The sequence below is a fragment of the Syzygium oleosum genome, unplaced genomic scaffold (assembly GCF_021117445.2).
Source record: "Syzygium oleosum isolate NSW1041296 unplaced genomic scaffold, Sole_v2.1 Sole_v2.06, whole genome shotgun sequence".
In the NCBI taxonomy this organism is placed as follows: domain Eukaryota; kingdom Viridiplantae; phylum Streptophyta; class Magnoliopsida; order Myrtales; family Myrtaceae; genus Syzygium; species Syzygium oleosum.
The window spans coordinates 7942116-7958289 of NW_026607490.1; the positions used below are offsets into that span (position 1 = coordinate 7942116).

Sequence of the window (16174 nt, forward strand, 5' to 3'; positions counted from 1 at the left end):
ATTGTCACTGTCGAGTCCAAAACCCATTGAGAAAACAACGTATTAAAGCTATAGCTCCATTTGTTTCGCGAAAAATAAATTATTTAAAAAGCATTTTCTTCTTAAAATAATCGCTTGTATCGCTTACAAAACAAGCATGACTTGAAAATATTATCTTCCATTGTATTTTCAGTTTTGGTATGGACCCACAACCCAACTCTCTTTTCTTTTCTCTAAAATGTACGTGGATGTATTTTTAAAGAAAAGAGAGTTGGGTTACTTTCTTCTCATATGACTTGTACTCGACACCAGTTTGAGCAAACATCGAAGAGCCAGGTGATGGAAGTAGAATCATGTCCCAACCCAAACAGAATAGAGACACCAGTACCTCGAAGGAACATTGAGAGAGAGAGAGGAGTTGCTGTTTCATACCAAAACTGAAAATGCAATGAAAGATAATACCATGCGCAGTCAAGTTGCAATTCAAAGAAATACATTCAGAGTCCAAAAATATGTACCTCCTCTCGTCTGACGCTTTTCACTCGCGTGAAGGAAATGTACTCTTCTTCAGATTTGCCATGAGAACCCTACAACAGTAAGTGCGGCCCAGATGCGACTGGCATCGGTACTGCCTCATCCACCAGTTTACAAAACACCCGCTCATGTATACTTGCGTTAATTCACACTCCATCCTACGTATTTAGTATGTCCCAAATAGTATTCTGCACCGTCCCAAGGAAAAACAGAACAAAACAGAAGACGAAGGAGAGGCAGAACCGTAACAAGAAGCCGATCTGCTTAGCCACAAGATCAATGACAACAAGAAGGCCACACGATCAAAATAAACTTGGGACGACAGCAACAATGTCACTCGAGCTTCACCATGAAAACAAGGCAAAATTTCCCCCTTCCATAGATTACATCGGAACCCTCTCACACTCGATCTTGTCATTCATGCTTACAGCACAAAGTAGCACAGATACATCATGAAAGGTAAAAAAGAATAGTAGCGATATGTTATATGAAATGTCCATTTCTCTATAAATGTAAGTTGTTTTATTTCAGGAACAAACTAACAAAATCACAAGAAAATTTCTATGGCTAGGGTTGCACCTAGCTACAAATCTGCAAAGATTTTGCAATCCCTAAGTCGGCTCTTCTAAGGAAATTTTCTCTCCCTGTCCAGAGTTCACAACTCCTTGAGCAAAGGCGTGAAGATGCATCCCATAATATATAGTTACGATGGCACATGCTCGTGAGCAGCTCAGATGAAGTTCATAATTGTAGTATGGGTAAATGGTGACCATAGCGTTCTCGCGCGTCGAGAGGACTATGCCAAAGTCAGCAATCAAGCGGTCCACAAATGTACAAAGACCCAGCACACTCCCGGCCATGTCAAGTTTGCAACAAATATCAAACTCCTTCCACCAAAATTTACCCTGGAACATATTCCACTGCGTATGCATAGCCACCCTGCAACTAGTAAAAAGTAACAGAATAAGATAACTTCATCCACCCCATGTAGTAGTTACTATTCTCTTCAAAACAAAAACTGGACTTCAAAATGATGAACAGACTATAGAATACAACACATTCAAGTATTTCTCGCCTCCTTTCTCGGGTGAACTAGCCTTAAATGCTGTATATATGATTATTCAAAGTACAGTATCCAAAAGTCCGTGTTCTGTGTTTTGAGCAGAAATAGAGGTTAAGCTGTTTATTAATACCACAGCAATACTTCACTTCAACTATCAAGCATTAGTCATGGAAAAAGAAGGATAACTGAACACAGACAAGAGCCAATCATTTTATCATATTTGTAGACCGTAGGATTCAAACACTGGCACCACGACCACAAGCGAGATCCATGTTTTGAGCAAATAGGATCAGAAGATCCATTATTATGCGAAGCATGAGGCCAGAACTCACCCTCTTGTAGGATCAAACCAGATCATTTGCCTTGAACCACCCTGTAGTTAAGAACCAAGTCTTCGGGTTTCTTCCAAATATATGCTCTGACAGTGGCTAGGCTCATGTCTGGGGACAACACCTGGAGAGAGCCAAGATTGAGGCAAAAGTTTATACCCAATCGCAATGTCAATAGCAACTAATGCAATAATCGGATCAAAAGTTGGTGCGAAGTCAAGATGTCGGCAAGTTGACAAGATTCTATCATTATACATCAACAAAAGCACAAAAACTAGAATAGATGTTCGCAACTAGTGTCACAGAGCAACACCACAACATAAATTGTAATAATGATACTCTAAATCCACATAACGCATTCAAAGCTCAAAGCAGAGGACTTTCTTCTGTCATCAAGAAGTTGCCCAAATTCAGGTACCCTTGATAGGGCAAGAAATGAGTCTGCCGTTTAAACATGCCTCACATCTAGGCATTGACCAACAACAAATGGATCCTCAAAAGATAAAAGGTCCATGAAGAATCAGATAGCGTAATGTACAAATTCCACCTAAGTTAGAATAGTGTTCCTAACAAAATCAACGAGCTTTAAAAGCCAAAAGGAAATGATCAAAGGATGGTTTCACTGCCAACTGTATATATCCACTTGCCTGGTTATTGCACAAAATCTCTATAGAAGGCCTAAGCTTCTGCCATGGCTTCAATCCAGACCGGAAAGATATGTCTCCGGCTGATGAATGTGGCAAATGTCCTCCAGGAGGAAACGTTCCTTCAGTGTTCACATTGTCCAGTGGTTTCTCGAGAACCATCTTCTCGATTACATAATTGACAACCTTCATAAACAATAAGTAGATCGTATCTCATTTCTGCACAAGACATCAAAGAAGATAGGCAAACATGGCATAACTAGTCCAGAAAGTATCATTGCATCAGTTCAAAATCAAGTTGTGCCTGGCTGGACCCAAGTTTATGAAAGTAGATCATAGGTCAGCGCTGCCATGCTAGGTCTCACCCCGCCTCCAACAGCCAATTCGTCCATAAGAGCAGCACATATGAGTAAAGCATATTTAACAGGATGAAGCATACTAACATGCAACACCAGCAGCAGACAGCCACATAAGAAAGATACCAAGTTATCCACAGTGAATACTGATTCACCTGGCTCAGAAGTTCCCCTCAGGTTTTGTATTTTTAAGTAACAAAAGGGCACAAAATCTTCGCAGCATTACTCATTTATCAGACCCAACAAGTGTTAATGCAACACATAACTAAGTTCATCATGCTCCATTCGATAAACTTACTTTATGTATCCTCAATATCCTAGGAGCGCTCAGTTTCCCTTGTGTAAGGATCTGAACAGTTGCACCTTCACACGGATGCAGGTAAAAGCTACACCTGTATAAATAGCATCAGACAAGCATTTGACATCATCTCAATATCAAAAGGGGAAAAAAGAACATTTTAGCATATCCATTAAGCATAGTGCAGCTCTTCCAATTTAACTAATTTTTGCTAAGAAAATTCTTCATCTACCTTCAAGCTAATGAACCGAAAAAAAAAAAATGAAAGAGAGGTTTCGAAAATTGGTAATAAATAGAGAAATGAACTAGAGAGCAAAAATAACCTAGACTGCCCAAGGAGTAGATGCAGAACCTCTGAATAGGTATCACAACTCTAGAAGATTCTTAGTTCTGGAAGGTTGTGTAGGACAGCTTGCAGAGCCAAAATCACCCAACCAAGTTTGAAATGCACAAGTGGCACCAAAAACATTTACATCGATAAAATCCCCCTTGGTTTGGAGGTTGTAAGCATCCATTCAAAGTTTTCTTTTCCCATTAAATCCAACATAAGGAGAAAGAATCAACAAAACATCCAACAGCAAACAAACAGCAAACAATTCAACAGATTTCACATCGGCAGAATTACATAAAAAAGGCCTGCACATAATCTATATTAACAAATGCATGACTACTAGTGCATAGATTGGTAAAAATTTTACTAATGGCTAGAACTGGCAGGTACACGAAAACGCACAATTGCTGTACATCAATGGTATCTTGTCAAGCAGGTAAAATTGATACACTAGTGGACTGCCGGGCACATAATGATTGATGACAGAAAGTTACTTGGTATTTTCTCTAGGAGGCAGGCGATTATTCAAGACACAGTCCAGACACCACCAAGGAAAGTCTTTTTCATCTTCAGTTCCATCTAGATCAGTAATTCTTTTTCTCCACGGACCTCCATGAGAACCTTCAGTGATGATGGATGGAGGCGAGACAGTTGGAAATTCGAAGGGAGGGTACACTGAGGAATCATTTTCGGCATTGCCATCTACTTCTATCCTTGAATGGCTAAGAGTCCTGGCAGCAACATCCCTCCCAGGTAATATATCGCCATTTGCTGAAGCCTGGGGCCCACTTTTTTGCCGTCTTTTGGTCAACCAATGAGCCAAGAGACCTTTAAGAGTTTCTCTACCTAAATTTACCTGCACAATTAAAATGTTTTAAAAAGAAAGAGCAGGGGCCACAATTTTCAGACAGTGCACCCCACTTTCACTACCTCTTTCCTCTCGGAACAGAATCAGCAGCACTAAACCAAACAGGGCTCACATTAAATGTGTACATCAACACTATTCAGCCCGAAGAAGAAAGATAATAATAGAGAAACCACTATCACTGGACAATATACAAGCATAATGTCTAACATACAGAATAGAGATAAGGAAACCAGCACATATTTCACCTTATCATCTTCTGGCTTCCCAGATATGTTGAGATCTACTGAATACATCTCCGCAGAAAAACATTGTGGAGTATCCAAATGGACAGACAAGCTACCCAGCCTGGTATCAATAGTGAACCACGGAGGAATGCTTACCTGACAAAGCACACACTAGTAACTAACCACCATCCTATAGTATGGCAGAACTACAAATCATAGGGGTAGCGATACGGTTCTTACCATCTCAAATAATTCTTCTTTTTTCTCCTCAAAAGATACCTAACATCAGAATATTATATCAAAAGCATCAAAACCATGAATTATACTGAAGGTACCGCACAGAAAGTGTGAAATCAATAATAAAAAAAATACAAGTGAAATTTTAAAAAGCCAATCGCAAGAATAACACGCTAAATTTTAAGAAATTAAGCTAAATCAAACTATGGAGAAAGAAGTCACTAATCCGACCTTTCCATAATCCTCCACCACAATGCCTCTTGTAATCTCCCATAGTTTCACTGAACCCACTGAATCCTATCGGGAAAATAAAAAGCCCATTAGGACCAACCATTCAAACAAATGCATAACAAACAACCGCAGCGACTATTAAATAGAAAAAAACAGGGTATTACATAATATATTCACCTTGGTCAACACATGCCTTCTGTTATTCAAAATTTCATGTTGCACTATTCCAGGATTACCCCGGATGGTAAGCTTCGGTTCTTTATATGCAGGAGCCTGTACCATTAACCATTCGTTTGTCAGTAATTCATAAATTAGATAATCGGACGCAGAACAATTGCCAGCAATGAGCGAAATGAGAATGCAAACAACAGGAGGAGATAAATTTATGCAAACTTCTCGAAGGAAAAATGTAATTGTCCTTTCTTAACTTTACAACTTCTAGTCTTACTTTAAATGTAAACCTGATAATTTAATACAAAAGGAATACCCATGTAAACAAATACAAATGTTGTTGAAGGAAACAAAACCAACGAAACCGCATATATCACAGGATAAAGTAAGGAAGAAATTTTCTTTCCGCGTTTTTCATATCTGAGCTTGCATAATTTTCTTCAATATCAATATGAGTTTTAAATGACCAGTAAAATGGCCACAAATCGAGTACAGAGCACAAAAAAATATCTTCTTATGAATTAAGAATCGATCAGGACTGGTTGCAGATTATTTAAGTCTAATAAGATCACACTGCAACTAAACCCACCTATATGAAGAAGTCGTGCAAATAACCTAAATTCATAAGGAGGAACTGAACACATCTCCACTCAAAGGTCGACATTCATAAGCATCAAATGCAAAATGACTACAACAAAACCATAGCTTAACTAAGAGTATGATATTTGCCAAATGGCAAAGAATGCATAAGAACCATAAGATCACAAGGCTGCAATTGCTAGGTTTCACAATCTCAGCCTCGAACAGAATCTTTGAATAATTAGCTAAGGTAGAAAGGAGGAGAATCATTTACAGGGGTAGATCCTTCTAGAGACACTCTTGCTCTTGAGAAGGACAAATTCCCAGCCAAGAATGAACCGCCTCTTTGAAAAACTTTTTGTGGGTTACGTCCTTCAATAGGCCATCTATGTACGGAAGAATCTGTTGTCGCAATCCATATACTGTCATCATGCAATGCCAATTGCAAGACAGGGTGTTCCTCCGTGCAAAGTAAAAGACTCTCTCTTGTTGCCAAGTCGGTCAAGTACAACTGCGGATAAAGACATCTAGTCATCACTATCACTATTAGAAATGCCAGCAGGGCATGCAAAAGAAAAGAAAATTTCATATTTGTGGTCAAAGATGCTCAAAGAAACTATACGCACCGACATGTCTCGGCCACCACTATAGACATGACTAAATGTCGGAGTGCTGGCAAGGGCCCAAACTGAATCAGTATGCACAGCATAGGAATGAATACATCGCTGCTGACCAAGATCCCACAGTCTAGGAGAAAAATGAACGATCAGATCAACATACCATTTACCTAAAAAAACCAGCATAAGTTTGCAATTTAAATTTTTCTCTATGACAAAAGTATCATATAGTTTACACCAAAATACTATTGGGACACAGTACAATCACAGGTACAAGATCTGCAACACACCACCAGAAGTCAACTGGGCTCTGCAACACACCATCGGATGTGCCAACTGCAAACTATATCAATGAGCTTGCTCTTGTGCCTCTCTGTTTCATTTTGATGAGCTCACTTTTGTGCAAATCGGTTTCAACCCAAGTGAGCAAGCTCATTCGGAGGTAAAGGGGAGAGAAAAGATTTGGTCAAAAGCCTATAGTATCTTACACCTAACCCAAAAAACCGCATAATACCAACAAAACAAATATACTACTAGAGAAGGGAGCTAGAGCCCTTATACCTCCCTTTGATTAGATTCCATACACTTTTAATTAAACCATGATATATCATCTCCCAAATTCTCGAGTTTTGACAGAGAAAAACCGCATGACTTTGCACATGCCAAGCTGCCAGAAGATTGAAAAACTATCAACTAGTAATTCTTGGATTACAAGAGAATCATAATTTATAGAAATGTATCTTCAACTTCAAGACTAATCAAACTCAAAAGAAGCATGTCTTAAAGACATTTCATGTTCGATCAAGGATAAAATGCAAAAAACTTGTTTAAGACGGTTTGAGAATGTGAGACAATACACTGAGCATACTCCAATAAGAAGTGACTTCCCAGTAGACTCGTGCTAACAAGGTTCAGGAGATCCGACTTGAATAAAATTTCTCAGATAGACTTTGATTGGCAGGACATGATCCCAGCGACATGATAAAGTCACCTACCAGTTGATGTTTTCAAAGCACATAAGAAGAATTGTTTGTAATAGTAGGCATTGGACACAGGCGTTACAAGCATGAAGTATATCTTTCTTGTCATCAAAAAGGGGGGAGATGACACAGACACAATAAAACAAATGATACTATAAGGACAAAATAAAATACAGTTCACTCTCGCCCACATAATAGCCAGTTAGGATACATAATAAAGTCCCCATCAACTATCTAGCCATGCCACTACTACCTATCCCTACGGGAAAGCAACATTCCGAAGCATATCCTAGAGTTCCAAAACATGAAGTTGTCATAACACCAACACCCTACGTCCACATGAATCAACATATCACAGCTATGACATGAAAGAGAAATAAAGGAAATCATATGCCCACCTGATCATCGAATCAGACGATCCTGATAAGCAAAACCTGCAAATTTGAAATACCAAGACTCAAACTTAACACAATTGTAATGAGAATAAAACATTGAGAAGGCATCTGCATCCAACAAGACAAGCCAAACTTGCAAGTATCCAGGACTGATGAAATTATAGACCGTCTCATATACAGCATGCCTCAGCAAAGATAAAACACACTATTTGCACAACTACCATAGACATACCCTGCTCCAACCGCCAGTCCTCCACAGAGAGAGAGTGAGCGAGCGAGCAAGCAAGAGAGAGGAGAAACAAAGAATTATAAGTATCCCGAGCCTCCTATTATCCCTTAAGGATGAGGATTGCTAAAAATGTGAAGCAAAACATCTACATCATTCCTAATTCTCCATTCCAACACAACCTTCTCTCCTTTAATTTGATAAACTAACACAAATCCTAATGTGCAAAATAAGATGCAAAATATCTCAAGGAACATCTCCATATAGAAGTCAATACTACGTAAAACTAACCGGCCAGAAGAATCAAGAAGTAGAGCTCTAATATTATCTGTGTGCCCTTTAAGCTTCATAGTCTTAGAACCACTTCTTGGATCCCAAACACGCACAACCTGAAGGAAAATCATATGATATCCGTTATTGCAAAATTTCGTCTCTATACACAATGAGCACTTTTCTTTCTGCTGAAATTCAGTACAAGCACTTAAAATGGGAACGAGCAAAAAAATCATGTATATGGAAATAAAATGCAGCAATTGATAATATATTAGAAGCAGTCTTAGTGATTAAAAAACTGAATTTCAAAGGCAGATACTCAACTTTGAGTCCCATTGGAATAGGCTCTCCTATAACATCCAACTACTATCAACTCTAAACTGAAAACCTCCAGTGAAGGATCATGACGAATTCTCAATAACCATCACAGACAAAAATATACCTTTTCAGTTCCACCAGAAACAAGAAGCGCTCCACTTCCATTCATAGCAAGTGCATAAACCGACTCCTTATGACCTTTAGCCGCAGTTGGAACATAGCCGGGAGACTGACTGGGGTGAGTAGAAATGCTGTTGCTTGAACTGATGCTACGTAAACCACTAACAGGTAGAGAATTCCCACTAGTACTGATGCCGTTGGAACAATCATCATCCATCTGATCACCAGACTTTGAGGCCGGGGCAAGTGCAGCTTCAAGATCCCAGATGAAGACCTCCCCACCAAGGCCACCAGAGGCAACAACATTGCTCTAAAATGCATGACACTACAGAACAATCAGAAACTGGCTTCCCTAATACATAAGCGGTAAGGACCAATGCTCAATTTGAACTTGTTCGGTCAAGACTTATACGGCTGCAGGTCAGGGGACCCTTCAGCATTATATCACAGAGATATTGTCAAGGAAATTACATTGTTTACTGCTGTAGCAAGACAAGTGACGTAGTCAGAGTGGTGACGAAGAGTCCCCGTACAAGCTCCCTCAGACAAGCAATTCCAGGTCTGTTGTTTTCAAAGTCACAAAGGAAAATGTATAAAGAAAAGACTAATCACAGAACTAAAAAAATCACTCAATATCACATGCACATTACAGGGATAACGATAATCAACTCGATATTACCTTTAGAGTTGTGTCTGAAGAACAAGAGACAAGGGTGTTATCACCCGCAAGGACGGCATCATTAACCTGCAAAACCAATACTTACAGATGTTATATTGGTTTTGTAAAACCATGGCATCATATTTACTGATACATTCTCATGTCTCCTAATCATCTTTGGGGGCACAAGGATGTCCAAGTACTATGTAAAAATTCAATTGCATAAAAAAATTCTAAAGAACAAACCCAAGTTAAACGATGGAGAACAATGGCAACAACTATTGAACACATGCAAAACGTGCGCCAAATGAGGATTTGCTGTTTATTTTCTTTGTTTAATCAGGAATTTCTCAAGTGATTGGAGTCAATTAGGATTTTAATAAGTTCCCTTTTCCTAGTTGGTAGTGGATATGTGTTTTACTAGTTTTATTAGGATATATAAGGTTTATTATTTCCCAGCTAGGAATATAGGACGACAAGTCCCACAACAAAGAATAAATCTTTAAACTTCACACGAAAAGCTTCCTAAGCATCACACCTAGGGTTTCTTAAGCATCACACCAAAGAGACGAAATGTATCACACAATTCCAAAGAAATGAAATTGCCAAATTCAAACAATCATCATCTCTATTCAAAAGAAGAATTACAACCATATATAAAGACTCTCTAAAGTATTGCTCCGAGTAAAAATAAGAAACCTAATATATCCTAATAAAACTTGGAAAAACATACCAACTATTAAATAGAAAAGGAAACATTAATCCAATTCCAACTAAGAAAGGGAAACTTATTAAAATCCTAATAGACCCAATCGCTTAAGAAGATTCTTGATTATTTAGAAAACAAACAGCAAATCTTTATTTGGCACGACTTCTGTAAGTCTTCAAAGGTTGTCGCCATTGTTCTCCATCATTAATGCAGAATCTGTTGATGAACAACCCATCCAAAATAAACAACCCAGGAACTAGCAACACATTTTTCTAGTTAAACCAAAGGAAATTGTCGCAACTAATAAGAAAGGGAAAAAAAAGACCTCACCCAATCGACATGTGACTCAAATGTAGCCGAGCAAGTAGCCGCGCTTTCGTCCAATGCCCATCTCTTCAAAATACCGTCACGGCTCCCAGTAAAAAGGTAATCACCCCCATCTGATGTTGACTTCCATAAGGCTAAACAATTTATACCTGCACAATGCTGCATTCAGAGAAACAACAACAAAGATGAGGTTTTAAAGTTGTTTGCTATAACTGAGTAAACAAAATTTATTTGGCATCACCAACAGAAGTTTTATTTTAGCATACATTATAATTGCATCTCTTTGTTACTAAGGGGGAAGAACTGCCCAAATCAAATGCAAGAAGATACAGTTGTCTGCAAACTCAACATTTGTGATGGTAATAGTAAGGGGCACACAAAAAGGTTCTCTAAAGAAACATTAAAAGACAAAGATTGAAACTAGGCATGCGCTCAACATGACATTTCTTGCTATAGTTGAAAATCAATATAACAAGTGAACATTACTACTAGTAACTCATATCTAATAAACAAAGCTCTTTGAGTTCCCAAAAAACTTCGTCTGAAGATGTCTACATTATGCCAACTGATACTTTTAACTCAAATTTTCTACACTCATAAACTAAAAATTCCATCAACTAGACAAATATGGGTCCAACCTAAGCAAAGCACAAAAATTGTCAAATTTGAGAAAATAAAACCCTAAAATGCATATCAATTAAAAGAAAGGATTGATGCTACTAACCTTTGAGTCATCTGCATAATTCAACACATATGTAAACCTCTTCTCTTTGCGTGGGCGGGTAGAACTGGCCGTGTTTCCTGCACTACCCACACGGTGCATCGCAGGATCCTCTGCAATTCAAAAACACAAATTATTAAATGGAAATCTTCTTTACAGTATCTTCTATGGTAAGCTTTTCTTCCATCCTCCAATATCAACTATAGTAAAATTCAAGGATGAATCTTGGAATTTTCTCAATCGAATCTGAGTTATGCATGAGAAATTTGGTTAAGAAATGTCCAGTAGTTGAACTCTCCAGACATCCTCTAGACTGGTGCCTTGGTATTATCTTTGACATACTTGAATACTCATTGTTTATATAGACATTTGAGAAGAGCACAACAACCTGGACCTTCAAAAAAAAAAGAGTCATCCAGGCTACCTATTCTACCACTGAAATCCAGTCTATCCAATGAAGATTGCAACAATCGTTATGCCGTAGAGAAGAGAGGAAAGGGAGCATAAAAGTAAAGCCTATTTTCATCTCCATGCAGCTCGGCTTCACAGTTTCTACAAACGTAGCAACATAAGGAAAGGGAGCAACTTCTGGAAAAGCAACATGCACAGGTGAACAAAAGACAAGTTTTCCTACTTATCACAAAAAAAAAAGGGAGAGAATTTTTCCCGTACTTGTTTGAAATCACATGATTATGTAATCAAAGAGCGTCAACAATTTGAAATTTTCAAGACACACACACACGGGGAGACCAGCAGCATCAATTTCCACAATAAAGCCATGCATTAGGAACTTCTCAGATTATGCTAAGTCTTCTCGATGGGTTAAAAAGACCACACTCGCTCCAGATTATGCGCGCAAAAACACGCGAACTAGAGCTCCACTCCGATGAATTTACCGTGACAGGCGACAATTTCGTCGTCCTCGGCGACCGAAGCCATAAAAAGACCCAGAGAAGAGATAAAAACACCGAAGTCTACCTCACAGACCCCAAACTCTCCAAAACCCAAAATCCCAATCACCCTAACCCTCCGCTCAATATCTTTCGCCGCTCATACAAAACCTCTCCATCCCAAACTTTCCTACCGCAGCCATTTCCCCACCCCCCCTCCCCCTCCTCTGAGCCACCGGCACAAAAGAAAAAAGAAAAAGGAAGAAAGAGAAAACGTCACAGCACGGCACACTCTTATCCCCGGCCTTCACTCTCCCCGCTCGCGCCAAATCCACATTTCCCCCCACCAGAACCAATCGAGAAACCAACTGATCTGCGCGCAGCGAATCAGGCCAAAACCGATCCTACGATCGAAGCGCCGCCGCTCGTCCGGGCCGAGCCAAACCCAATCATCGGATCAAAAACAAGAAGAAGAAGAACCGGCCGGCTCTCGCCGAGGACCGGCGGACGGCGGAGACGCGGGGGGAGAAGGTACGGCGCGGCGCGGCCAGATGCGGGGGGAGCGGGGAAAAACCCTAACTAACCTTCAGGCGGGCGACGAAGTAGGAGACCGCGGGGCGACCGTTTTTGCCGGCGCGCCGCTGGAGGAGGAGGAGGAGCTGCAGCTGCTAGTTGTCCTCCGATATTGGTGCGCGAGCGAGCGAGAAGAGAGAGAGAGAGAAAGCGTAGAGAGAGAAAGTGCAGCTGAGCTTGACACAGGAGGAGGAGAAGAGAGAGAGGGAGAGAGGCGTGAAGGCGTATCGGATTTATCGCGGGCGTGTCCCCCTTTGACCCGGTTTTTCGCGGAGATTTAAAGGCCGGGGCCCCGTCTCGTCTTTTCACCCTCCCCCCCGGTACTCGATCGTCCGCGATTCGGTGCCCGCGGGCGTAGGGTACGGTATCTTGCGCCCCGCTTTGGGTGGTTGGGTGATCTCTCGTTTTTTCTCCCCGTTCGATTGTCCTGAGCGCAAGACGTTATAAACTGTGCGGGGGGGAGGGGGGGGGGGGGGCGGGGCGGCAGCCTCGCTCATGCTCGGATCGGGATGTAAAGTAATTAGAGGATATTCCCCCCTCCCTTTAAGGAAGATGAAGATACCAAGGAGCGGGGGCATGCGAGACGCGCAGGGCCCGGCATGCTAAAATAAGGTGCGCGTCTGTGGAGTCGTTACCGCGCACTTGCTTCTGGGTGATCTCTTTTCTCTCGTTTGATGCTTGGAGAGATTTTTTTTTACCGAGCACGCCTCGCCTGATAAGGATTTTTACTTTAGGACGCCCTCGGCCGCGGCCGGTGAAGGGAAGCCGGGAAAAAAGAAAAGGAAATTTTTATGCCGTGCCACATACGTCCACGTCAGCTCCGGCCGTGCAACATTAGACAGTTTGCTCTGAGTGGGACTGCCATGTTAGCGGAAGGACTATGTTGACAGATCGTCAAAAGGTTTATAACTAAATTGGCCAAACTAAAAAGTTAGGGTTTGAATATAACCGCTCCTATAATAAGTTTAGAACTTTTCAAATGATTTTCTCTATTTTCAGAAAATCATGGTCGTCTTGTTAAATAGCAAGAATTAGAAATTAAATTATAGGATGCTCTTTTTAAAAATAACAAAAACTTTTCTTTATTTCAATTTGTTTTAGACATAGCCGGATGAATAGGCAGTTAAATGGATTTTCCTTTTCAAACTCCTTTACTTAGGAATTTGGACAAGGCGAATGTCCCTTTGCTTCTATGGGATATTCTTTCTCTCCTACGAAGCAAAATAGGCTTTTATTGCCGCCGGCTATTCCTTTTTCTAACTTTAAACCAAACATTATTACACTATACCAACTTTCAGACAAAAAAAAATGTGTAATTCCCTGAAAAGCCCCCCGAAACTTTAAGTCTAGTCTTGATTCCGTCTCGAACTTTTTCTGTCTAGAAAAAACCCTCCGGTCCAAATTTTCCCCAAACTTTTCTTTGTCTATAAAAAAACCCAATTTAAGTCAAGTCCTAAATTTGCTCCGAACCTTTTTCGTCTAAAGGAAAAATCACAAATTTTTACTCTAGTTCCCCTCTATCAAAAATCGTCATTAGTCGTCCATAATTTTCATCTCCTATAATAGTTTCATTTTGGAGATGATTTTCCATGTCACCATGGTAATGTGGATTTGTTATCGACGTGGAAATGCCACGTCAAGTTGGACTAGACCACGGGGGTAGATTTGATAATAAATTGAAAGTTTGTGATTAGAAAATAAAATTCGAGGCAAATTTGGGACTGGACCTAAAGATTAGGGTTTTTTCGGAAACAAAAAAAAAAATTCGAAGCAGAATTGGGAGTAGATCTAATGTTGGGATTTTTTTTTAGGGAATTAGGCCAAAAAAATGATACTGAGAGTGTGTTTGTTCTCACAAAAAATAAATAATTTGGAAAGTATTTTCTAAAAAGTAATTATTTGTATCGTTTACAAAAAATAACTGAATGCAAAATATTTTCATTTTCTATAAAAATATTTAAAACTAAATTATTATTGATAATGAAAATATTTTTATTAACTAATTATTTTAAACAATATAAATGATTATTTTTATGAAAATATTTTATAAATTATTTATATTTCGTGAAACAATTGGAGCCTAATACACATCACTCAATTGCAATAGAAGGAAAGTTGGATATCATTTTAAGAAAAATATATCTAACCCACTTATCTGGACTTTAATGGCGCCTTCTTTGATACGAGATATTTACAACATTTGATAGAATCAGGACTTATGGTTGGGAACGCTTTCCCAAAACCCTTGGCCAAATGCAAATATCCTCTGACAAAACTTTTGGAAAGATGCAACTGAATTTTTAAAGGCCTCTAAAGCCCTTTGGCTGAGGCTAGGTTCGAAAGTGCTTTGAGCTTTTAAGCATTCATAATGCAAATACATTTTTTTTTCCTTTCAATTTTACCCTCGCTCAACTTTTATAATTCCGAAAAAGTCTCTACCTCACGCAACCTCACCGGCATGGCCAAATCTGGCTGCCGACAAGCCAATCTGGTGTTGGCCAACCTCACCTGAGGTCGCGCGACCCCAGGCGGTGTCGCTTGGAGTCACCGCAACCCAGGCGACACCGAGGTCGAGCAACCACTTGACCTCAGGCGGTGGTCGCTCGGGTCACGCGGCCCCAACCAGTCGTGCAACCTTAGGCAAGGCTGGCCGACAGCTAAGTCTCGCAAGAAAGGTTTGTCAACTCTTTTTAAAAGAGCAAAATTAGCAAAAGTCCTTCACAGAGCGTGGTTTTTTTTCGAATGGTATTGAAGTCAAAATTTCTTCTCAATCTACTTTTAAATTACATTTTACCAAACACTATTTGCATTTTGAAAAACTTCTATCGCCTGAAGTCCTTTGCGTTCTCCTAAAGGCTTTCCCTCGAAGCCGAATTAAACGCGCCCTTAGATATTCAAATTGGATTTTCCAGACGAAAAGTGTATTTACATTCCAAACAAAACTCGTCTTTGAAATTCGAGTGACACATAAAAAAACCCTTGACTTTCGCTCTATTATCATATCTTCATATAGGGAAAAAGGAGAGGATAAGGCTACTCTCTGAGACCGGGGGCATACCGGCACTGACTTGTCTCCGTCCCTATCTCCATGACATGTCTGACTTCGTTGTCCAAGAACATCGTGCACATTAATACTTTCAGCGTGAAATGAAATATCTTCTAGATAGATTTGGCATCGTACACTTATTTCCGCCCAACACCATCATCTCTTTTCCTTATTATTTCTTATGTTTTTTGGTTACTAGAACCTTGCTGAGTCGGAGTCGCTACGTTACTCATCCTATGTAACCAAAACCAGAGACCGCTAGACGGTACCCCCGCCGGCCTTGAAGGCCCTCAAGGCTAGGGTAGGCCGAGGCCGGTCTGTCAGACTTTACACATAGTACTATAGAACAGCAACACCGATTGACTATTTAGACAAAAGGACTATGGAGGTTCTGCAATTAAGAAATTGTCCGTCTTGAGAATTGACTTGGACTGTTCGTTGGCATGGCTGAATGAAGCTGGAAAGCCTTGCTTTCTC

The 16174-nt window shown here is 40.0% G+C and overlaps 1 protein-coding gene across 3 annotated transcripts; it reads right to left on the bottom strand.

Annotated features, from left to right (window-relative positions):
* Positions 1–863: 863 nt before the first annotated feature.
* Positions 864–12812, bottom strand: LOC115685914 (uncharacterized). Of its 3 annotated transcripts, XM_030611069.2 has the most exons (19): positions 12663–12812; positions 11192–11301; positions 10471–10626; positions 9453–9518; positions 9245–9334; positions 8778–9083; positions 8354–8451; positions 7840–7875; positions 6471–6591; positions 6119–6355; positions 5272–5367; positions 5095–5160; positions 4867–4905; positions 4648–4782; positions 4029–4390; positions 3204–3297; positions 2553–2735; positions 1909–2029; positions 864–1452 (listed from the first exon to the last, which is right to left on the bottom strand). In XM_030611069.2, exons 2-18 carry the CDS (start codon positions 11288–11290, stop codon positions 1931–1933), a joined length of 2283 nt encoding a protein of 760 aa, XP_030466929.1. In that variant the 5' UTR covers positions 11291–11301; positions 12663–12812; the 3' UTR covers positions 864–1452; positions 1909–1930. The 3 variants fall into 3 exon arrangements, with proteins under 3 accessions (XP_030466929.1, XP_056168182.1, XP_030466932.1); XM_056312207.1 differs by lacking the exon at positions 12663–12812 and having other exon boundaries at positions 3204–3291; XM_030611072.2 differs by lacking the exon at positions 12663–12812 and having other exon boundaries at positions 864–1458.
* Positions 12813–16174: the final 3362 nt, after the last annotated feature.